Here is a 24877-nt window from a genome sequence, read left to right as displayed (position 1 = left end):
TGCTTGCCATCATACGACCACAAAGGCACAAGAATTGTCACAAGTTAGTTGGTATAGCCCACATGTCTAGAGTTGACGGCTACCTAAAGAGGAGCTTCTAGTTGCCCCAAGGATTTTGCTTTGATTAAAAAATGTCTTAAAGGCACAAGTAATCTAAATAGAAGTCTAGAAACCACAGCTAGATGTATAAAATGCTCCAGATAAAAACTTGCTGTCTCTCTTTGGTAATGGTAGCAATATTCACTAAGAAAGAAGATAAGTATCCTAAACCTCAAAATGAGATCAGGATTTAGCTTTCAGAAATTTCTGTGCTGTATTTATTACACATATATCTCACACACTCTAGCTGGAGCTTAGTAGTGCTTCCTTTCTGCTTCTTGTCACGTATTTGCAGAATAGAGCATAACAGGAACCCAGCTAGATAGTCTCTAAATTACATCAAAGCATGATTCATAAATATGGGAAAAAAATAGTGTAAATAAATGACTTGTGTACAAAGCATTTCTAAACATAGCCTAAATACGGGCTGAATAATTATACCATAGGATTGCAAAGGGGTTTCAGAACATCAGGGCCCAATTTTCCGCAAGAAAATTTTGGCTTGAGAGAGTCTATTCCAGTCTGATAGAATAGGGAAGGTAGAAAACACTTGTTTAAAAAGAGGTTTACACCAACACTTTATTTGTGTAAACTTTAATCTCCTTACAGTAGAAACTTACACAGTACAAGCCAAAAGTAGTATAACAATTTTACAGCAAAGCTTACCAGTAAAATGCAAAACTAATTTGTATCATTTTTTTTTAAAAAACTGTGCACTTTCTCAAACTTAACTTTGTTCAGCACATTGTTTTGATTTATATAAGGCATTAATTCTATAAGAATCATTTACTATATTCCAAAATCGCATGACCTAGGTGTAACACTCTATAGCCTGATACCATTTTTGTTCCTTTCGATATTTACAGATTTAATCTACCTGCATTGACATGTAGCATACAAGCACTAAGAACAAATACAAGCTTTGCCAATAGTAGTTTCACATTGAAAAAGTTATATATAAAAAAAGCTCAGTTGCAATAGCTTGGTTCTGCTGCAGCTATGACTGTAATTTAAGAATAATTTACCCCTTTGGTGTGTTTTCTAGCTTCCAGTTGTATTTTCATCTTTCAGAACAAAGAATTAAACCTACTCTGAAATCTCCTCAAACTGGAAGTAGGCCCCGTTTCCACTGGCTACCCAAAACTTACTTTCCTCCTCCCCAACCCCAGAACCTGTGTCTTAAATTGCTTTGAAAGTCAAACCTGCAATATGTGGCATAATTGAATTTATTCTAGCTACTATGTACAGAAATGGTTCAGGCAATTAAGTTAGTCCACCTTGTCATTAGTCAACAGGAAGTACAATTACTGTAGCTGTAAAGGAGGTATCTAGTGTTCCAGAATAAGTGAGTTTAATTATGGTGGGAGCTTCCTCAATTCTATTTACATGACAATTTCAGGCTCAATGTTAAATAACAAGTCATCATTTCCTCTTCGGACTTCAAGTAGTAGAGGTGATTCATTCATCACAGCCTCTTGCAGGTCACTGGAAGTCATCAAAGGACGCCCATTGACTTTAACAATAATATCTCCATCTTGGATCCCTCCTCTGCAAAGACAGAAGAAACAGACAATAAGTATGCCTTGCCTTCTGTGTAGAGAAGTACCAAAACTCACCACCTCTATGGCTGATGTAATGAATTTTTGTGTGTTTTAGTTTCCACTGAAAGGGAATTTCACCCTTCTGACTGGAACAGAATAAACTGTAGTACTGCTAAATGCAGTTTATCTTACAATATTTCATTGAGGATTTTCTTCTAAAACAGAAAACAGCTAAAGTAGTCTAGTTTTCTTTGTCTTCATCAAAACTACAGTTAACAGCTTTTTAATCATTCCTGAAATAATTTATAGAAATGCTATTTATTTTCCAGCTTTTCTGTAAAATAGTCTTTTCCTCTAAGATAAAGCATTGTCTCAGACAATAGCTCAGACAGTATCTTATGTGAGTGCTATCCTGTTTCCTGTTTAAACTAAGTCCAAGTTTCTATTTATAAATATTCAACATACTTTCCAAACACAACTTTGGTTCATTAAATGAAGGGTGTTATTTAAATTTGCACACTATTCAATACTGCCTGGTGTCATTTAGAATAGTTCTGATATCAAAATATTTCATTGCAGTAGAATCTTAGCACATTTTTTTTTCTTTTTAAACCCACAGGCACTATTTTAAATTGTTTAAACAGAAATCAAGACTGATATAATGATGTACTTGAATATGAATAGGAATACTACCTACTAATATCTATTTGGAAATTTGTTTATGGTGAAGAGAATAATGTGCTCTACATACCTATGAGAAGGTGAGTTTGGAACAACCTCGTGTACGTAAATTCCACTTCTGACATCAGGAAAATCAGCATTATTGTGTTTCAATTCTTCCACCAAGCTAAAAAGAACACAATTATATAGCATTTGAATCCACTACAAAAGCAGCAGCACTCAAAAATTCATATATAACCTCAAATTTATTTATTCTCAAATGTTTGTGACTAAAACTGAATGCAGCACAGAAATAGTAGCACTGTGTCCTACGCACTACAGAGGCAAAAGACATTTCTGCCCTAAAGAGCTAACACGGGCAACGATGCAGAAATTTGCTAATGTTTTTGCGTTTTTACATTTTAAAAGATAGTCTAAATCCATAGAACAACATAGCTTTTGACAACTTCAGTCGTCATGTAGGAGATTAGAACTGTGAGTTTTCCAGGGAAACTTCATCTTCCTCAAATTTTCTCACATATAAAATGGGTTGTGCTCGTCTTTTTAAAGAAAGAAGACAGGAACCAGCTGCAAAATAGAGGCATTAAAAACATTCTCTAATTTTTGAGATGATGACATTATTTCAGCTTTGTGTACTGTGTAGGTTAAAACCCACTTCCAGAAACAGAGAATTTTTAATTAATGATGGATTTCTCTGCTGTCAGTCATGAAAACCCTCAGATTGAAAGAAAGCTCAAATGGCTGCACAGAGCTTCACTTTGTTTTATTTTTTATTAAGGAAGCTAACATAATTACATGACTAAAGCAAACACATGGAGTGAAATAGCCTTTTCCTGAAAATAGGCCTGGAGACATCTTACACTGGTTCATTAGACAACTCAAAGCCAGTAAAATCTCACATTGTGTTCATGTCATAGCTACACAGAGAAACATTCTGAGTTCCTCTTTATTGGTGGCAGTCCAGTGATGTTAATGCCATTCCACTGATTTGTTCCAGCTGAGGATCTGACTCTTTGGGGAGGATTGCAAGAGTGTAACTCAATAAATAAAGATGGCTTTACTACAACCCCAGCTGGAAATTGTCTTGTTTAATTTTTTAGTCTACTGCCATTTTGGAAACGTGCCTACTGCTGAGAAAGAACAAAAGTGTAAGAACCCTCATTTGTAATCCCAGGACATGTCCGAATAACAGCAAGACACAAAGCAGTACGAGAAAGAAAAAAGTAAAAAAAAAAAAAAAAAAAAAAAAATGGAGGAAGGTGTCCATATCCTGCTTTTGTTAACATGTAAGCATAGTTTTGAATTTTAGCAACTACTTTCTTCCCAGTTAGTGGTTAGACATAAAATCTCATATCATATAGCCTCTACTGGCACTGAAAAATACATCAACAAACCCTCAGGCAGCTAATCTGCTACTGGCACTCAGAGTCACCTGAATGCAGCAGCTTGTTTAAATAACCTGGTGTCACTCCAGACAACCTTGTCAAGAAGGAAAGGAAGTATTCAAGCCCTCCCTAATTTCCCTCAGCTTCCAATAAGTCATTTACCATTATCAGTATTTAGAGGACAGCTTTTTCAAGTCTGAGAACACACATTTCACCAATACAATTAAATTATTAACAGACTTCCAAGAAGCTAACTGTGTGATCCACACACTTCTCGATTCTCTGGAGACTTATGGCAAAAGCTGAATGGTGAAGTTCTGAAACACAACTGGACGTATATTGCCACACATGCTATGCACAGTCATACAGACTACCTTTCCAAGATACTTACGCAGGTGTTATTGTCAGCATTCGGATGCCAATGAAACGCTTCTTGCTATCTGAAAATAACATTAAAAATATTGAAAAATTCAGACAAATACTGCAAAAAATAACTATTTTTTCCCCTAAAGTACTTGTCAATTAAAACAGGAAGTATCATAAATCTAAAAACGAGTCATACACATCTACGCTGAGGTCATCTTTCGCTTAACCTTGGTATATGGAATGACAATCCTGCTCTCTGCCAGTAAGTATGAGAGAAACTCATTTATGCTTTCTAAGAGTTTTCCTTCAGGAAATTTAGGAAAAATTCAGTGATTTAGTATCATACTACTTCAGTGAATAGATTTCATAACCAACTACCATTTCATCTGAAACTGGTCAAAACAATTTAATCATATAGTATCCTCATTAAAATTGTAGAAATGGGATTTAAAGAAAGGAAAATTTCCACCTTTCAGAGAAAAGACAGCCTTATAAAGACACAACTGAAAGGTTCACGAGTTCTACTCCAAAGAATGAAAAGTAAGTTAAAAAAAAATAACAAAATGACACCATAGACCTTACCCAGGACTCTACAGAATTTTAAATGGTACAAATTCACTCCTTCAGGAACAGCACCAAATTTCTGTATTTGCCTTTTAGCAGTCATGATATTGCACAGCTGTTTTGTGAACAAATGCAGTCTGATGACTTCCTGAAGTGAGTGCTTCAGTAGTTAGTTATCTCCGGTATGAAACAGTATTTCCCCTTACTTGTTCCAGCATAACTACTCCACAATTTCTTTGAGCTTCTCTATATTCTCATGTGAGGAAAAAGATTGAAGAGGAGATGTAGAGCCTCCTCTAACTCTTATTCTTTCCAAGAAAAATAGTCCCAAGTAAAAGAATTAGTCCTAAATATTAAGCATGTCCAATATTCCCATTAATGTCAGTGAAAATGTTGAGTACTAAAACATGGAATTTACGACACTCTGGACAGTCATATCTGTAACCGTCATCTCTGCTTTTCCTTGAAATGTTCTGTCTCTTGTATTTTATTGTATTAGTGAAACTAATGAGATCACAATCAGCTTTAGTGTAAGTATCGCAAAGATGTCCTATTACTCAAAACTGAAGTCTCATAAGCCTTGGGCACAGCCATGAACTAGCACACTCACAGTGCTTCACAAGCATACACAGCATATACAAATACTTAAATGTCCACTCTAAAAAAATAAAATAAAATAAAATAAAATAAAATAAAATAAAATAAAATAAAATAAAATAAAATAAAATAAAATAAAATAAAATAAAATAAAATAAAATAAAATAAAATAAAAAATAAACATGGTAACTCCGATACCTGACAAACAATTCCCCCCCCCTTTTCTGCAATGTGGACAGTTAAGTGATGAAATTGTCATCCTTAGACTTCCTTAGACCACATAGATGACAAATTTTCTGGGGACAGTTTACTGTCTGTATTGAACACTTTGCTGTCACTCATTGCCTATGAAATGCAGAATACGAACAATAAGCTATGAGGCATAAGTTATTTAAGCTGCAGAATCTAGATTCCTCCCCTTCCCAATCACTGTCATTTTGTAAACCAAAATGTGTTAGGTAAGAAAGGTAAAGAAAGCTTCAAGCCTTTTGTTTTGTACAAGTCCATCCAATTTAAGCCAAGTCAAAAGTCTTACACTAAGTTTTCATGAACAACAAGTAAAATTGTCTTTTTTTTTTTTTTTTTTTTTTTTTTTAGAAATATCAACAGAGACTGAATGGGCACAGACAACCAGTTGTACTGTCTTATCATCCCAAGGGGCCTTGTGATGGGTCAGGATTGAGTCACATTGGCAAAACAGTATGCAGCACCTGGAACTACCCGTCATATATTTCCTCTGCAAATAAAAAGACTCAAAACCTATCATTTTGTCAATTTGTGCAATCACGAGGCAGAAGAAGAAAAATAACTGAGAGAACTGGAATAAAGGGAGGTCATACATTTAATAAGCACATCACCAGGGTTAAGTCCCAGCAGAGGTTAAAAGAAGGTTAATATATTACAACAGTCAGTTTGAACAATTGTGAAATCACTGCAGCGTTGAGTTTTAGCAGAGCATGGCAGAAGGAGAGATTCAAATCACATTTAGTTTTTGTGGACACCTGGTGAGCTTGAACACCGATTCCAGTGGTACAAAGTCAAGTAAACCAGCCTCAGCCATCAGCTTAAAATTAAATCTGTTTTGTGTTAATGGAAAGTGACAAGCAGCTGACATCAAGTATCTAGATTCAGTTCGTTATTTAAGGAGCTTTCTGTTGCACAGTAAGGAAAGTATTTATTTTACTATTAAACTGTTTTTAATTGATGCTTATAACAATATACATAGATTGTATATAGATATACAATCTATATAGATTGTATATAGATATACAAAGCAGCTCGATAAACAGAGGCTGAAGACAGAAATGTTTATAAACTGACAAAAATAACCAATAAATTTAAATTAAGGAGTCAGTCACTCAGACTCTTCATGGACATGAACATCTGTCACATGAGCAGTTAATATCAGTGGGTCCAGGATATCACCACGATGTGACTGTAGGAACAAAACCTGCACTCTTTATTCAAATGGCAAACAAAATTCCCACTTCTACACTTAGATCTTGCAGGTTGCATGAGCAGTCCTGAAAGCATTTACAAAAGATATTCCACAGCCAAAAAGAAATCAGGAAATATAACTCCAAACTATAATGCTGAATTATGTGTAGTGTATCTTCAATATAAACTGCAGAGCTTAATTAATTCAGTAGGAAGAAATTCCTGTTGGACACTAGCAAAAGGCACTGAAGTAAAAAAATAAAAAATATATAATAAATCAGTGGATGCCAAAATATATAGACTGATTTCCACATGTAAAAACACAACACATGGTTAAAATTGAGACATAGATGGAAACACTTAATTTCATCCACCTGTTTAGGAATTCATAACTATGGAAGTAGGTTGACATTATGACTTGAATTCAAAATTAGCAAAGTTCCAGACCTTTCAAGCAGTAAGCATGATCTGTACAAAGCACGGTATGTTTTTGGTAAAAATACATTAGAAATTATTTTGTATGGACCATACAATATATTTGGTAACAAAGAATGTTTAGATAATTAATTCAAATGCCATTCTCTTCTACTTCCCCTCTCCCCTGTACTTAGGTAGACTATATATTTGTATATTTCCAGGTATATAATGGATGAGACTTCAAGAATTTATGCCTTCTACATGAAACTGGCAGTTAACTGATCAACTGAGATTTAAAAGACTCAAATCAGACTTATTTAATAATACCCTGAATATCTCCTATAGGCCAAAGTGAATCTGAAAAGATTCTGAAGAAAGAGATGTTTCCGCTGGGAATTTTATCATCTTCAGGCAATATGATATTTACAGCAAGATGGTAATACCCTTAAATTTATTTCTGTGACCTAATTGTACCATAAGGGTGGATCCCACTGAAACTACTGAAATGTAACTGGAGCAAAATAAAGCATGATAAAAACATCCCAAAAATCCTGCTTACATAAATTCTTTATGACAAGAAATAACGTCTATAAAACAAAAATTAAAACTATTAACAAATGCCTAAAAAATGCAAACTAAATCTCAGACATTATGAAAATATCTGCTAGAAGTTCTCCTCCTCTGTGCATCAAGGGCTCTAAATGCATGAAGTGAAAGTACAAGGTCCTTCAATAAGTAACAAATAAAAAATTTGTAAAAATTGCCTGTGCCAAGAGCATATGTCAGACAGTGAAGCTTGCTGATGTTAAGAGTTAATGTGAATCCTTTTCTTTTCATCACAGGGTAAATAGAAGGATCAAAAATAATGAGTGTCACGTGCCAACTAAGCTTAAATCTTTCGCTATTTTTTTTTAGGGGTCCATAGGCAGCACCATCTCCAGGTCCTCTAGCTGGGCCTAGCAGGTTCACCACTTTGGAGAAGCAAAGGTGCCTGAGGGTGCCTAAGGAAACAAGAGGGCTTGTTTCAGTGGTGGCATATCCAGCCTTCACCTTCCATACAGTGACCAAGAATTTGCTGGCAGGTGGTAGGCTTTCAGCCTCAATAGCCTGCAGGGTACATCATCACTCTGCCTTGTCTTGGAGCAAGCAGTTTGATTCTGCAGGGCAGCATCACCAACAGTATAGGCTGCTTCTGTCAGAAGGCAACAGAAATGGAACAGCTGGTAAACTGAGTAAAGAAACTTTTTTTTTTTGACTTGTTGACTGAAGTAAAATTAAGACAGCTACCTTGAAATGCACTTTTCAGTACATAGTTAGTACCTATTTTCATCATTTTTTTCCAAATCAACAAGGGAAAGCAACCTGATTTGGGGAAAGTAGCAAAGCTTGAATGAAGGAAACCCAGTCAGAATAGTGATGGTCTCAAATATATAGGCAGATGCATAACTTTGAATTCTCTAATGGAAGTTTCTGAATTAAAAGTGTCTGACAGAACATAGAAGACAGCAGTGCAGGGAAGCAGTTCTGGCATCAGAAACTGGATGAACTGAGGAGGATGAGATTAAAATCAAAAAGATTCAAGAAAAGCAACAGCCAGCAGTCGTGAAGCAAGATGAGTAGGGTGTGGACAGATAAGTTGGCAAATGAGAGAAAAGAAAGTTTGGCCTGGATGAAGTATTGCTAGATCAACTTTGGCTGTGTAGCACATACTATGACACCTACTAGTACAGTGTTAGACATGAGGCACATATGAAAACCCCAGAGCAATGCAGTCGCTGATATATTTAGAAGTATATGTTCTTTGGTTCTGAGATATTTTTTCCTCTCCTGTGAACTAGCACGTAGTTGTTCTTCCCCATGGGTCTGAGGATCTATCGCAATATTCAGTTACGTAGCACAGACATAGATGACCAGGACAAAAGAAAGATCAACCACAGATAATGTGCACACTACAAACCGTTGTTGGATAATTGTTTTATGAGTTTGCTCCTTATTGTCCACAGTACATCTTAATCTCCTTTTTGCTTGGACAATGTGAAAGAGGAGAAGAAGACTTGCTGAGTCACCATCTGGTCTCAAGATCATTTGAGACTGTCATGACTCATTTGTGACCACAGAGCTCCTTTTTCCAGATTTACACAGGTAATACCTACTCTTTGGGGCTGTTAATAATAAAGCAACACTCTCTCTTCTATGAAGAAGTCTTCTATTTTCAAGTTCAAGGTGTTCTATATGGTAAAATAATGCTACTTCTTTCAGCAGTAGGATCCAAGACCTGTGCCTTTTTGCATTTCACCCAAACTTCAGGTTAGGATAATAACTGGAAGATAACATCATCACTGTATCTTGCAGACCTTACCTTTATTTTGTTTGTCAAGTGACTCTGTAAGGAACTGAGTGATGCGATCTGATGGAATAGCAAAGGAAATTCCAGCTGTAACCTTCAAGGTGTTAATTCCAATCACTTCACCATCCTGTTGGGAGACAGCAATCAATTAATGTGCTCCTAAGTGACAGGATTCAGCTCACAACCTAGCCTTTCATTTTAAAGTCTGGTGTAAGTGATTGTAGAGTGTTGTAATCACTCAAGAAATAAACATTACTTCTAAGGGAGGATCTGGGCTCTGATTCACAATCCCTCTCACATTTAACTGTGATGGCCAGAGAGATTACAGTACAGTTTGTTCATCCAAGGTACATCCAACCACTCATCAAGATTTCCTCTCTGCCGAGCAGGCAGCAGAGTCACAACTATCATTACAGCCAGAATTCACTGACCTACAAAATCAGGGTTGGTTTTAAGTAATCTATTTTAAAAGCAGTTGTGTAGATTGAGCAAGTCCCATCTTTGCCTTGTCCCCCAGGTTTCAGAGCATGAAAGAAAATAACTGCTCCTACCAGAACTCATTTTCCTCATTGCTGTGTATAATTTCCTGTACCCAACAATGGAATGTTTCTCAAAGATGTATGAACTGAAGCTCAATTGGTGTTGCTTGTATTAGCTTCAGGTTATCTGCCCACCATTAGGCTGGATGGCTGGAAGATGGTATAGTCTATGAACCATTACAAAGAATATTCTCCAACTTATTTCAAACTAGTTCTTAAAGACAAGTCACCTGGACTTACCAAATTAACTAGAGGTCCTCCAGAGTTGCCATACTGTAAAAATGACATAAGGGAACAATAAATATGTGCTCCACCGTAGGAAACGAAGATTGCATTTCAAGTAGTATTTTGTTTGTAAGCAATTGAAAGAGAACAAGGCATTTCTTAGGCAGCATTGAAGGATGTAATCTTCTGTGATCAGTATTGCAAGTAGGTTTTACACTACCTGCTCACACCTCTTATGATGATGATTATTATTTTTTCTTTTCAATAACCGGAATTAAGCTAGGAGCAGCAATTTAAAACTCAAAATAGTTCTGCCTTAAATTTAAAGAAGAATCACTAAATCGCTAATTAAAAATGGGTATTTCAATTATTCTAAACACTGTTAGAACAAGGGTTTGAAATAAGTAATTGCTGGTTACAGTTATATTTCAAGGAGGTACATTCAACATATGCATCATTTTTAAGTAGTTTTATTCATCACTTTGGTTTGTAGCACTGTCAATCTCTCATTCTCCACTGGAAGAGAACGCAGTGCTTTGGAAGTTTAATCACCTATGAGGTAGGTTCTACATAAGGACTGATTTAGCCACAGAGATGCACTCCCCTCTAGGGAGAGCATATAGCAGCTCTGAACAATCTGGAATGACCTAATACTTAATGTCCTTCAAAGGAAACATCCAACAGGACTACAGGAAGTGGGAGTTGGAGAATTTCCTTGTCCATCTTCATGTTGGCTCAACAAGTTCATTTTTGAGCAAGGCCAGACTTTTCAAGTAGGTCTACTGAACAGCCAAAAGCAGCAACTTACCACTCAAAATAAACAAAAGCTAAGTGATGCATGACAGCAACGTGAGCCATATAAACTGTTTACACTTAGATAGCACTGAGCAAACCTTATAGATTCTCAGAACAGTAAAACAGACATCAACGTTTTAAAATAAGCTTCAAAGTTCACGTTTAAACAAAGAGATCAGTTTCTTACAATGTATCTTTTCAGTGATCAGAGGTTACACGCTTACTTTTTTTTGGTCTCACTGACTCAAAAGAACTGAGACTGATTTTTCAGACTTGCTCAGCCTACCATCTTTGATCCACTTGTCCTCTGCTTGAAGGATCTGCTCAGTGAAAGAACTTTAGCACATGCAACATAGCTCCATTTAGGAACTTACGGTCCTGTTTTCTCCTGCTCCTGCTGTCCTAGCATTTCTCAGAAGGCAGCTGCATGCACATTCCTACAGTAACATCTTGGCTAAGCCACAGGAATGCTCTGACTAGACCAGCACTCAAACTCCTCCCATTCTCAGGAGAAAACTAGTGCATTAGCTAAGTACACAGCATCCCTATGCCAGGGACTATCTTCATGTTTTGTGGTCTCCGATGGCAACTTACACGTTGTCATTTTCCTTACCTACTCTACTATCAGTATTCCATTTGCTCTAGTATTATCTGATGTACTGTTATCCTTGTGTAAACTTGTCCACTAGCTTTTGAGTGCAGTGAATGCCTAACTATATGCAAGGAAACAGTCTGATCTTGAGGAATGTGCACAGGCGTGAAGTCAAGAATCCCATGTTCTAATTTTGCCTCTGCCACCAAATCAGTGTGTGCTTCCAAGTAAAACATTTTGCATAAGTTTTCCTATCTTCTTTTTACAACTGAAGAAACTAATTCTAATTACATGTCTTAGGACCTTCAGCTTCTGAATCGAACAAAGCCTTTTTCAAAAAGTTCATTTTTATGTCATATCTTAGCACAAAAGTGTAGTTAACCTTGTTTTTTTCATAAAATTTCTCTCAATAGCTCTGTGACGATACATATTTGTCAGGAGCTTTGCATGTGTAAATGAGTCATAATGCTTAGTGTTTATGTGAAATTTGGTATCGAGGTCCAGCAAATAAATGCTGAAAGTATTTTTCTTTTAATGTATAACAGATTTAAGCTGTAAAACCTCAGATATGCGTGCAGTGCTCTTTTTAGAATCACTACAAGTTATATACACACCCAAGGACTTCACTAAAGCACTTTGGATCTCTCCAAGCTGAAGCTCTGAAGGAGTATTATTTTCGTGTTTTTCTATATAACAGGCAACACTAGGGGGCTTTAACTCTGTACAGTATTTCAAAGTTTAATTTCTTTTACATCTAGACTCTTATTTGAATTATGTGATGCTCAAAGGGAAAACAAAACAGGAAGACACCCTCCCTCCCCCCATTTCTCCTTAAAGAAAAACAACAGAAAAACCTTTTCCTTAAGTTCTTACCTTGGTGTTCTCACATTAAATTCAAGCAGATGCTATCAACTTGACTGCTCCATCTGGTTCTAATGGATGGAGATGAAAGAAACTTTGGCTCTATTCTACAGTATGCTGGGCCAGACCAGCTGAACAAGCACAGAGAGAAATGTGTTGATTTACTGTGGGTCTATATAATCATGTCTTACTGCACGAGATCTACCGAGTGAGACGGGTCTGTCATATCTAACATCTTCATGGATAAACTCAGAGAGGTCCATTTTATTTAACATCCCTTTTATGACATTAATGCCTGAGTGCAGCTAACAGACAGTGCGTAGTCTTATAAAAATAAGTGCCTATCACTGATTTCAAACACAGGGTTCATTTGGTGGATTTATCTGTTAAAAAGGGAGGGATTTAAAAGTCCCAGGACTGTGAAGCCCAGTTTCTCTTGTACCTAGTACTTACATTGATAATAGCATCTGTCTGAATGTAATCCATATCAGAGTCCCGCAAGCCAAGTTCTTTGCCATCTCGCTGAGCAGTGCTGACAATACCTGTTGTCACAGTGTTCTGTAAGGCAAAAGGGCTTCCAATTGCCACCACAAATTCTCCTGGTCTCAGATCAGCAGAATGACCCAGTAACAATACTGGCAATTTTTTCTTAAATAAAACACAGAAAGAAACAGCCATTAGTTTATATTGATAGTAACTTGCTTAGAAAGATAAACTAGCATGAACTTCGGAACACATACTTTCCATTACATTAATGTAACTCACTAGCATATGCCCAAAACTTACTTCAGATACCATTAGTATACTGCATGGCATTACTGCCTTAAACTGTCTTCAGAAACTAACTGCTAGCAGCAGTAATTCCAGAAAAATGTTAACAAGATTCTGAACCAGATTTCCCCATTTTCCAGCAGATTTTTACCTCCTCCTCCTGGAAACAGCATACAAACCAGCTGTAGATCAGCCTGCCACTCCCCCTGCATTACCTGCCAGAGCATGTACTGGCACTAAGCTAGAATGATTAACTAAGATGCCCTGTGTCTTCAGGTAAGGACAGCAGAATCTGGCCACATACTAGCTGAACTATATTTCCCCCAACCACCACCTTTTTTTTTTTTTTTTTTTTTAAAAAAAAAAAAAAAAAGCAGTTTGTAGTACAGAAGACAAGGTAATTTAATTCTAAGGTGGGAATTTTTTTTCAGGCCAATAGAAAATGTTTGTTTAGTACATTGTTGTCTCCAGATATATTCCCAAGGAATCCCTAAGCATATACGCCAGTCAATATGTCTGCACTAAATGAAATTGAGATAAAGTTACCAAATTAATTCATCAAGGTCTTTATGCTACTCACCTTAGGGTGAATCTTTATTGTTGCAATGTCAGATTTTTTGTCAATGTCTCTGATAGTTGCTTCATAGGTGTCTCCATTCTGTAGCTGCACTTTCAACTGTTGTCTCCCTGATATAGCGTTGGTACTTGACACCACGTGGGCATTAGTCACAATTAAACCAGAATCAGACATAATAAACCCTGATCCACTGGAAAGTGGGACATTTCGACCAAAGAGGGGGTGCCTGTGCAAGAAGCAAGTAATTGTGATTCATAAGGGAAACATAATGTAGAGATGATTATGTCAGAAATCATTTACCATCTTTCAGCCAATAACAAAGCATTTGATCACGGATGTTATAACCCTTACCAAAACAAACAACAACCCCACAAAACAAACAAACAAAAAATACATTGATGGAGAAAGCATCTCTTGCAGACTGATTGTAGTCAGCCAGGGAGATAGAAACTGAGCTTTTTGGATAGCTGGCATGGTCCTTTTCCTTTGGTTTCTAATCCTATAGGTTTCCTTGCAGAGAGGCTAGGTGACAAAAATGGAAGGAGAAGGAGCCCGTCTGACCCACTAATTGCTGCTTCCATATGGGAAGAAAATGATGACAGAAAATAGTAAGGCTAACAAATGGACTGATCCTCTAATGGGAAAAAGCTGACCAGGGACAAAGAAGAACCTTGCAGCTGGACAGAGGAGCAAAGGAAGAGATGACTTCTCAGGGAATCATGAAGCACAAGTGTAGAAAGACAGGAAAAAAATATGTCTGGAGACTGAAAGGACTAGGAACACAAAAGACAAAAGAAATGAAAAACACTAACAGTGGGTAAGATTTGGTGGAGAATGACATTTGTTGCAATATAGACAGTTAAGACTTTATAAACTGTTTAGAGTACTGTGACTTTTCTCTGTGAACAATTGACGTTATGACCTTAAATTTGTTAGGGGAACGGAAAATATGGCAGAAGATGAGAAAAGGTCCACAAATTCTTCCTTCTTCCAAGATGTGGTCCGTATTAGGAAATTGTTTGAAAATTCTGGGCTATTCAGCAGTAAAGAATTGGAATCAATCCCAGGCAGAAGGCAGTGCTACAATTAGCACCCAGCAGGCTGCTGGACAAACATTTACTTATAGGGAAAGAACAAACAATCTTGACTACATATAGAATGCAAAGATCTCAAACACATTCAATTTTAATGTTCTCTCATTAGACCAGTAAGACTATGTGCATAAAGCAAGGTCTCAGAAAATCTGATTATCTTGATTTTGCATAATAAAAAAGCCTGTAAAAATATCTCCTGGGTAGAGAGATATTCAGGTAATGGAACATCTGTAATATTTGCAGTAACTTGTTCTGACAGCTGGTTGGCTTGAACACTCAACATCAAACCTGGCTCCTCAGCTTCAGTAACACTGAATATCGGTATGTCTTGGTCAGCAAATTTAGATCATTTTTCCCCAACAGAAATCATTTATGTGTTTAGATAGGTTATATAGAGATGGTCAACAGGGCTCTTACTGTTCTCCCTGACAAATAAAACCAGCTGACATTATGTCTCACTGAAAGTGGAATAAACACCAAGGTGCTATGTTTTTTCAGCTTATTTCTGGACTTTTTTTTTTTTTTTAAATTCTGGAGATATTAAACATAATTTAATAAACAGCACATCTTAGTTAAGGCTGAAGAGACATCCAAAGATGAAATAGACTTATTTTTTATGTAAAGTACTTAAAAGACTCTAAAACCAATATAGTAGATCTACTAAACAGGAGCAAAACACATAATGGGAATTGTATTATTCATGTGATACCTCAATTTCACAACCTTTGTATCAACCTTCTCTGAATAAATGGGTCTTCTGTAATGTTTCAGATTCTTTTGGGAATATCAAGAACTCACAAGTTAGCACACAATTCAACTTGGTTGCAAACAGAGGAAAAGGAAAATCTTTAGACCTTCATTAAACAATGCAATTACATATCAAAGAATTAGAAGAAGTACCTGAGGAAAAGTTCAATGTGCACAACTGCAGGTGCAATCTTTTCCACCACATCTGCTATGAAGTTGAATTTATATCTTGGGCTGCTGGACTGTAGGTGACCTATACTAGCAGAAAGAATTGGATATGTTAATAAGACAATACCCTTTTTACTAAGTAGGTGAGATGAAGGAGAGGCTCTACATTCTAATTTCTAAATGACATCAAATCATCAGAAGCAATGCTTTTGTGCCACCATGATTTTCTCTATGTTCAGCTCATACTGAAGAATGACCTCACAGTAGTAGGTCTTGTACTCCAAGTCAACACCTGGTCTTCAGGAGTACTAGATTTGCTTATTTCTAGATGACATAACATAGTAATGGCTACAGATAAAGATTCTGTCTTTCTAAAGTATACACTTCTTTCTTCAGATGCCCTTTACCCAAGTCTTTAAAAGGAAAGGGGTCCTGGGGAATCACCCAAAAAGGAAAGATACACAGAAAAGAAGGAGAGAAGTTTGATAAACAGATCTCGCACATTTTGGTATGCTGCATAGTTCTTAATTTAAAGGTCACTTGCACCAATCCATATCTACATATGTATTACTGACCATGAAACCTTTGTATTCAAGTTGTTTATGAGTCATGAGATTACAGCACCATGGAGTTTAACCTATTTACAAAAAAAAAGACATCTCACTGATCTACCCTGTTCTTTGAATTAATTCCTAAGATTAATTAACTAGCTGTCATAGTTCACATAGTCTTTCAGAATTCTTTCACAATAAACTGTTAAAGGACCTACAAAGTCATAAAGTGAGACTCTTTTCATTACCACAATATGTAGAGACTTGTAGCAAAGAAGGGAACTTTGGAACTGACACACCACCAGTATGAAGGAAGAAAGCATTAAAGAAACCAGATCAACAAAATTAGGCATTTCTCCATAGAAGTCCATGCGTTCTTTTTCCTGTTACTGGACATGGGATTTACTTTTGAGGGTAAAGAAACCATGCTTACATTTACAAGCTAAATTTATATGGTACGGTATAAACAGACAGAACAACTTGGCAAGAGCAGATTCAGGCTATTATTTCTATGTACATTCTCACGCACTCTGAAAAATCCTTCCATCCAATTGAATATACTTCTTTCAGTATTTGGTTTAAAAGAAACACTGCAAACAGGAATCACAGAGGCAGACACATGTAAGCACAATACACTTATTTATTTTGCTTTCTGGGGCACTGAAGATTGATCTTACCTTCAGCTCACAAGCAGCTTGCCAGATTACGCAGTATATCCTTTGAAGTCTACTAACATGACTTTAAATGGTTGCACACACAGCAGTGTACACTGACAAGATATAATATTATCATCACATTTATTATAATAGAAATGGCTACACATCTATGAAAATCAGTTGGCTAGACCCTCAGCTGATGAGCTATCAGAAAAGTGTGGGGTAAAGCATTGTGAAAAGCTTTTTTCAGTCGGTGTACATCAGTGAAGTGATGTACTATGTGAGTCAGGGCAACTACAATGCTTTGTATCTATTGAGTGCTGAACTGTTCCACTCGTGCCAAATTGTCACAGTGCTGCACTCTGCCAAAAGCAGAGGAGGAAGCCTGCCAAAGAACTCATCTTCACACCACTCCTGACCCACCACCACGCAATCATCATGGGTGGCAGTGGCTTTCCAGGTACCATTTGGGGTAAGCAGAAAGATAAAATCTGAACAAAACAGTGGATTAATGTAAATATTGAAAGAGTGGAAGAAAATAACATGCAGTAAAAGAGAAGAGAGTAAAACTGAAGCAAATCTCGTCTTTCCACAGTATACTGAAAGCATTTCTCAGTCTGAGCAAAGTCCAGAAGCTTGGTGCTGGGGTCAGAAACCATGAACACTCAGATGTGAAGGTGAATCCAAACCTGCCTTCCTTGGAGGAAGGGGAAATTTCAAACAAAGAAGGATCAAGAATAGCAGACATGCAAACTTTTTCTTCGAAGTCTAGCTGAAGATCTCCTGGCCTGATGAGAGATGAGCTGTTCTTATTAGTTTCTGGTGGGGGCTAAATACTGCCAATCTTGAGATGCCTGCATAGAAACTGACTTTTCTTGAATCATTTTCTGCAAGCTGGGAGTGACAAGAAGCTTTAGCCACATTAGATGGCATCCAAGGAAGCTCAAACTGTGGACCAGGAAGAAGTAACTGGCAACTAATACTTGGTCTCAGATGTATAGACTGATTTAAGGGAACTAAAATGTTGGTTATTGCTAATCAATAACAGTGTGCTGCACAGTTGTTAAGCCACTGATTTTCATCAGAACTTTTCAATCTGCTTTAAAAGGCAGGTATTGCAGCCTGAGAAACAGAAGGGGGAATGAATATACAGCATTGTCTAAGCTGTATAAAGTCATCCTCAAAGAAGTGTCACAGCTGGAGTAATAGAATCAGGGTTTTATGTCAGACCTTCAATCTATCCTTTAATTTGCATTAGGTGGTAAGGACTAGCTACTGTTTTTACTAAAACATAAAACTAATCACATCTTATTCCTTCCTCTCCCCCGCCAGACATTCTTGCTGTCTCTCAGTTTCATGCAGCTCTCAGACCTCTGCTGGACTGAGAATGTAAAAGCTCCACGTTTACAGCAGCTTCAGGGCTTTTGACCTATTGACCTAATGAGATTTGCTGCATATTTTTTTAAAGGTCTCTTAATAGCATCCATTCTTCTCCATGTTATTGCTGCATGTTCAAGATCATCTCACATCAGTCAAAGCTAATTTATCTTGGCAAGAAGGCGTAATATGATGCAAGTAACTCTCTGCAGAACAGCCAAGACATGAAAAGTGTTGTGAGCAGGTTGTACCTGAAACAAAAACAAACTTATATTATCAAAGTCTTTAGCTCTCTGCATCTTTCTTAATCAAAATAGCTAGATTTTTTTTTCCAATCCATACCCACAAATCAACCAGATTCAGCAGATCTGAAGTATCATCCTACCATTTAAATCAAGTCATTAAATCTTGAAAAGCTTTCAGGCACCTCCCATGGAGAATTCAAATTCCAGACTTGGGTATAAGTGTATGAACTGAAGTTAAAGATGTTCAGTCTAGTCTGTTAAATTTGATCTTGCGTTTCCAGCTCTATGGGCTCCAACTACTATGGATTTACATCCAATTGGCTAAAGCTAAGTGACAATCAGGTAAGAGCCCATTATTATCAGCTGAAGATTTGGATAGTAGCATTATTTACAGCCTATGAGTTCATTTAATAGCTTTATATCTATTTTCTTGCAGAGGCAATAGACCCCCTCCAACCACATTAGCACTGCTGTAAATCAGGAACAACTCCAACAAATTTGTGGAGTTAGCTAGTATGAAAAGAACTGAAAAAAAAATAGTTAGTAGAAATAAATTGTCATTATCCCACTGAAGACAATAAAACTTGAACTGTTTACAGTTGAAGAAGACTGAAAATTTCTGAATATCTGCCAACTTATTCCCTGTGGAATCAAACCAAATTGTATTCAACGCCTTCTTAAAGATGATACATTTTATCAAAATCCACAAATTTATATTCATTAGGAATTAGTGAGCCTGGGAAACCCATTCTTTTGAGGCTGTTCTGCCATTACCCTTCCAAAACCAGCGTCAGAAAGGATCTGTATGTTCAGCAAAATTATTATGTCTAAGGGAGGACTGCAACCTGGCAGATCTGATCACCAGGGATAAACACTGTCCCTACTACGCTTTCATGGCAAGAAATGAAAGACAAATAAAAGATTATAATGTCTCTGCTTAAAAAACAGAAACATCTGCTGGAAACATAGGTTCATGGGCAGCTTTTCTGATGAATTCAGCATTAAGATCAAGTTGCATAGCTGTGCACTGACCATAAAGCCTTGGTGGGTTTAATGCCACTTTATGGTTCAGGCAGCTTGCTTATACAGTGGATGTCTACTGTGCACAGATGAAAACAATTTGGTGAACCAACACCAAAGTGGCTTTCCTGTGCAGTACAGCAGTCACAACAGCCAGACAAAGATTGGCACATGCCTTCCAGCACAGACACCTAACCACCTCATCACTGACTTCAGAGGCTTGTTATTCCTTCTTCCCAAGTGACTCTCATGATGAGACACGAGAACATCTCTTTCCTGACAAATATCTTTTATGAAAACAGTGAAGTGCTACACTCTGAATATATACCAAACATTGTACTATGTTCATCCTCACCTGCAGGAACTAAACCCAAACTCAGACATAAAGAAAACAATCAGTAAAGGAATGTGACTAGAGTTTATTTCCAGCTAATACCCCGCAATGCATTTCCCTAAATACAGCTGGAGGCAGGTGTAAAGTTCTGATGACAATAATACCATTAGGAGACCTCAGTATCTCTTACTGGGCCAGTTTTTCAGAAATGCAAGTAATGATGTCCTCAGTTATTCCTCTGCATCTTCAAGGTTACACTCTTACACAATCCAAATGCCCTAGGCAGAACTGTGTGCAATGACCTGCTCAAACTTTAACTGTATTTTCAAGTGTTTCTTTTCACGAGTGAAACATCTAGACTCCTCGCTTGCAAAGATTTGACTGACATGGGTAATGTTTTATATCATGACTGCTTTCTGACAGTGACTTCAGTTATGACTTCAATTCACAATGCAGAGGGCAGACTTTCTCAGGCAGAACCCTGCAAAAGATCAGTATTAAGGCCAATGGGTCTTGTTTCCTGGAATTTATTGAATTTATTTCCTCAAAGGTTTTCTATTTTTTTTCTTGTTGCACTGATGAAACAACACCTTTTTTTTAAAAATTCCTTTTTTTTTTCCCCTTTGCTTCTGCATCCTAGAAGAGAAAACCCAAATTGTTTGACATATGACCTGCCTTCCAAGAAACCATTAGCAAAATAACATTGCAGAGAATTATTAACTGTACCGAGCATGTCGTATTGAGAGCTGATAAACAACCCTCTGTGCAAGAAAAAAAAATCTGACATAATTTGGCAATAAATCACAGGTGACCTAATGAATACTTTGCGTGAGGAGTGTGACATTAAAACTTCCATTTGCTACAGTGGTAAACAGAGCTCTGTAAGAATGGGTCTTTGACTACAGAGGTTGTCTTCCATCAATGTTTATGCCATTACTTACACACTAGCATATACTGCTTTGTCTTTGTGACAGAACGTGACAAAAGGCAGGTAAAAGCTAGCTGTTTCAGAAGGCTACCATATCATAAGGTACCTTGTGTTGAACAAGGAAAAAACAAACACACAATTATATGTAGTATATAGTTCAAATATGTCCATAAGTTCTGCATACAATTTCCATTGGTGTCTTCAGTAAGTTCATGGGTTTGCTCAGATGCATAAGGCTGATTGCATGAATAACCATTTCAGCACACAGGCAGACTGAAGAAAACCCATAACAGAGTTCCTGCATCTCCATGCAGTACCCACCACCTTGCAGTTCCCTGCATCTAAAACTCTCAATGTAGCATGGTGTTCTTCAAGCTAATACAGGTCCTTAATAAGGAAAAACCAAAATTTAAGGTTTGTAAGCTTTGGAAATATCACTTGCTTTGTCATTCTAGACACCTTTCTCCCTTTCTGCACCTACTACTCCTTTTTTAATGCATTCATTCACCAGATTTCTGTCACCATGAAACTACGGCTAAATTTTTTTAGCCTACCTTGGTTTATCACAACGAGCATCTAACTTAGCATCAAGGTAAGAAACTACAAATGGGCAGAAACAGAAGTTTCAAGAGCTGCTCTCCAAGTCATTGCATGTTCTGAAAACAACCTAATTCATGCTATGTAAGGCTACCATTATCTAAGATTGTTTTAATGTATGTATGGTTAAGTAAAATTGGATTTACTTTGTAACTAGTTTAGGTCTCCAACCTCTGAGTCATCTGAGGCCAGATTGCTTTCATGAACAGGGAAAATAGAGAAACTCAACAGCAGTTTTAAACTGTCGATTTTCTTCTAAAGCCTCTCATTACAGCCATTGCATGTTATTGTTAAAAAAAAAAAAAAAAAAAGAAAGAAAAAAAAAAAAAAAAAAACAACACAAAACATAATTGAGTTCTATTCCTGGCTCAACCACCAACTCAGTTTGACCTTGGGCAAGACACTTGGTTTCTTTGAGCTTCAGTTTGTGCAGCTGTAGAATTGAATAAAAAAATTAAAACTTCACAGAGAACCAGATGCTTCATCTAAGCTGTGGTTTACTGGGACAAAAAATAAAGCCAAAATAAAGTGAACATTAAAATAGTTGCTTGGAAAAAAAAAATAAATCATACCTCTACCTTACTGCTCTGAATTCCTAAGCCTATTAAACAGTAGACTCAGGAGGATTCCTTAAAGAAAATGTCATGTGTACCAAGCCCCAAGCACTCTGTAAGCCTAAGTTGCAGGCTAGCTCACCCATTCTGGTTAAACATTCTTGTTATTTTGAGTGGATCAGTTCCAACCAAATATTAGGAGTACTAAAGCTAACGGATGCTTGTGAGAAAATGAACAGACAAACAGAAGTTTCTGATTGCTAAACACTGGAGAGACTGATTATCACAGCTCCAACTAGCAGTGGAGCAGTTTTTGGCTCTGACAAGCCAAGAAGTAACTTCAGGAATATCATTTTACCCCCTCCCTCTTTCTGCGTCCCTTTGCTTTCTCAGAAAAGTGGGATATATGAAAGCCCTCCTATTCACAGAAAGGTTTTAAAAGGCCAACAACGGTTGGCCTTTTCCCTCTAACTCCTCCCAATAGCTTTTACAAAGTTTGCTATCTATGTTTGCTAACGGTTGGTGGTTCACCTGACATGGATGCCCTAATACATGACTTAAAACCCCACTATGCATATGAGTTTTCTTTCTAGGAACGGTATTAGAAAGCTAGTAGAAGCACACCCTTAAAAATAACATACAAGGAAGTATGGAAAAAGAAACCAGCAATGTTAACCCTTATATAAAGTGACCAATTTTAGTAACAAGAAACAAAACAGAACTCCAACATAGGTGATTACTAAGCTTTCTGATGTTATAGCCTGAAGTTACTGCTGATTATTACAATATCCTAGGTCAAGCAAAGGCCTTGGTATGTTATTGCAAAACAGAAGACTGCTTGATATCGTGAGTGTCATCATTTTAAACCACAAGGAAGGTTTACAGGCATCCTTTCCCCTTTAAACTCCGTAAGACTCCAGCTGTAAAACATCTTGTGAGAAGAAAATAAAAGACTATGTTTAGATGTTTTATGTACTACCTGGTGCTTTTTTTTTGCACTGTCTGAGATACACTACTTTAGCAGGCACTTTCTTGCCAGGATACCTGTCAGGTGAATCAAAGCAACCTCTGATAACATTCCCAGGGACAATCCCAGAGCAGAGTCATTTCCAGCTCTGCACTCTGTGCAGGACATGGCACCATGGTTTTTCAGCACAGCTCACAAAGGCAATGCCATTGAGAAGCATCAATAATGAGCACCAAGCCTATGAAGTAAACATGATGCTGGCAATATCAGAGCAAGATTGTAGCATGGACAGTGTGCCTTGAAAAGGGGTGACTGACCTGATTGCCTAATGCCTGTGGTCACTGCCACACGACAAACCGTGCTTGTCTCATGCTCAGCAGCATGCACAGCATTGAGGTGCCTGTGGCCATGCTGCCACGGGGCAACCTTCCTAATGCTCTAAGCCCACCCAGAGGATACAGGAAGGTGATTTGATCCCTTCCGAGAGGACCTGAGCACCCAAAAACCCCTACACCACACCACAGTGAATGCTGACAGCAGGACGAGCCGCCTTGCCCCTGGGAAGCCTCGAAGCCCTCCTGCAGCCCCCAGCCCCTCACTATGGCCTGTCAAGCAGCACTCCCCACACCACCCACCCCAGGCAGACCCCGCCATGCTCCTACCCGATTCACAGGCTCCCTTCTGAACCTGGGCGACAGCGGGCAGACCGTGCTGCAGTGCCTTGCGGCTCACCGCCTTCAGCTGGCAGACGTTGTCGTAGGTGCGGCCGTCGCTGCCACACACCTGGGCGCTGAGCTTGCACTGGCAGACCCCCTTGGCGAAGCGCTTGCCCATGGGGTAGCGGCAGTCCAGGCTGTCCCCGCAGGGGGGATCCTCTTTGCGGCCACACGAGTCTCCCTCGCCCGCGGCGCAGATGAGGCAGCAGTTGCAGCGGTCGGGGACGTAGCCGCTGGGGCAGCTGGGGCTCGGGCACTTGGAGACATCGCAGCGGGTCGGGCACTTGGCTCGGGACGCCGGGAGCTCGGCGGAGCCTCGGCTGCAGCCGAGGGAGAGCAGGAGCAAGGGGCTGAGCAGAGACACCCGCATCCTCGGCGGCGGAGAAGGGGTGCGAGCTCTGCCCGACCCGAGGGGAAGGAAAAAGGAGGAGGAGGAGAGAGGGAAAAAGTGCAGTCGCGGTGCAGTGAGGGAAGGGAAAGTCGGGCTTGGTGCACACACGGGTGGGAAAGTCCTGATTCCCCCGAGGAGGAGCGAAAAGCGGAGAGGAGGAGGAGGCTGCGGGATGAAGACCAGCTCCGTCCTTATGAGGCGCGGCGCCCAGCTGCTCCCCGGCACTAGCTGGCAGCGCTGAGGCGCCCAGCCATGGCCAAGCCGCCGCGCAAGGTGGCCGGGGGAAGCAGTGAGGACAAGCAGGACCGAGAGGAGCAAGGGGGGTTTTATGGGGGACGTGCCCCGGGCCGCCGCCGCCTCCAGCGGCAGCCGCCGGAGCTCGGTGACCGCCAGGCCCCACCCCGGCCGGGGAGGGACGGCTCCCGGCGGGCGGGCGGAGCGGGGAAGGCTCGCTCCCCTCAGTTTGGCTCATGCTGCTCTCCTACTGGGAAATCACCGGCCAAAAGGGGGGAAAGGGTGAGGGGGATCCCGGCTGTAGCGAGCCGGGTAGTGAGAGGGACACAGCTGGACGTTCTGCCAGATGATCACTTGTATGGCGTGACAGCAAGTTGTCCAGGACATCTTCCCCCAACGAAGGGCATCCGTGGGGCTCTCCATTGTAACTTACCTCAACAGAAGATTTGGTAGCTTCTGTATAATATAATATTAATGGGAAGTATTGCCGAAGGCCTAATCCTT

General features: G+C 38.8%; 1 protein-coding gene across 1 annotated transcript; it reads right to left on the bottom strand.

Annotated features, from left to right (window-relative positions):
• Nucleotides 1–625: 625 nt before the first annotated feature.
• On the bottom strand, nt 626–24484 carry HTRA3 (HtrA serine peptidase 3). Its single transcript, XM_082759492.1, has 9 exons — nt 23695–24484; nt 15789–15888; nt 13798–14020; nt 12900–13094; nt 10214–10246; nt 9447–9561; nt 4098–4146; nt 2392–2487; nt 626–1647 (listed from the first exon to the last, which is right to left on the bottom strand). Exons 1-9 carry the CDS (start codon nt 24116–24118, stop codon nt 1482–1484), a joined length of 1401 nt encoding a protein of 466 aa, XP_082615618.1. The 5' UTR covers nt 24119–24484; the 3' UTR covers nt 626–1481.
• Nucleotides 24485–24877: the final 393 nt, after the last annotated feature.

Source organism: Aythya marila (assembly GCF_965140915.1).
Source record: "Aythya marila genome assembly, chromosome: 4".
NCBI lineage: Eukaryota > Metazoa > Chordata > Aves > Anseriformes > Anatidae > Aythya > Aythya marila.
The sequence above is the reverse complement of the archived record's forward strand: the minus strand, read 5'-3'. Positions and strand labels throughout refer to the sequence as shown.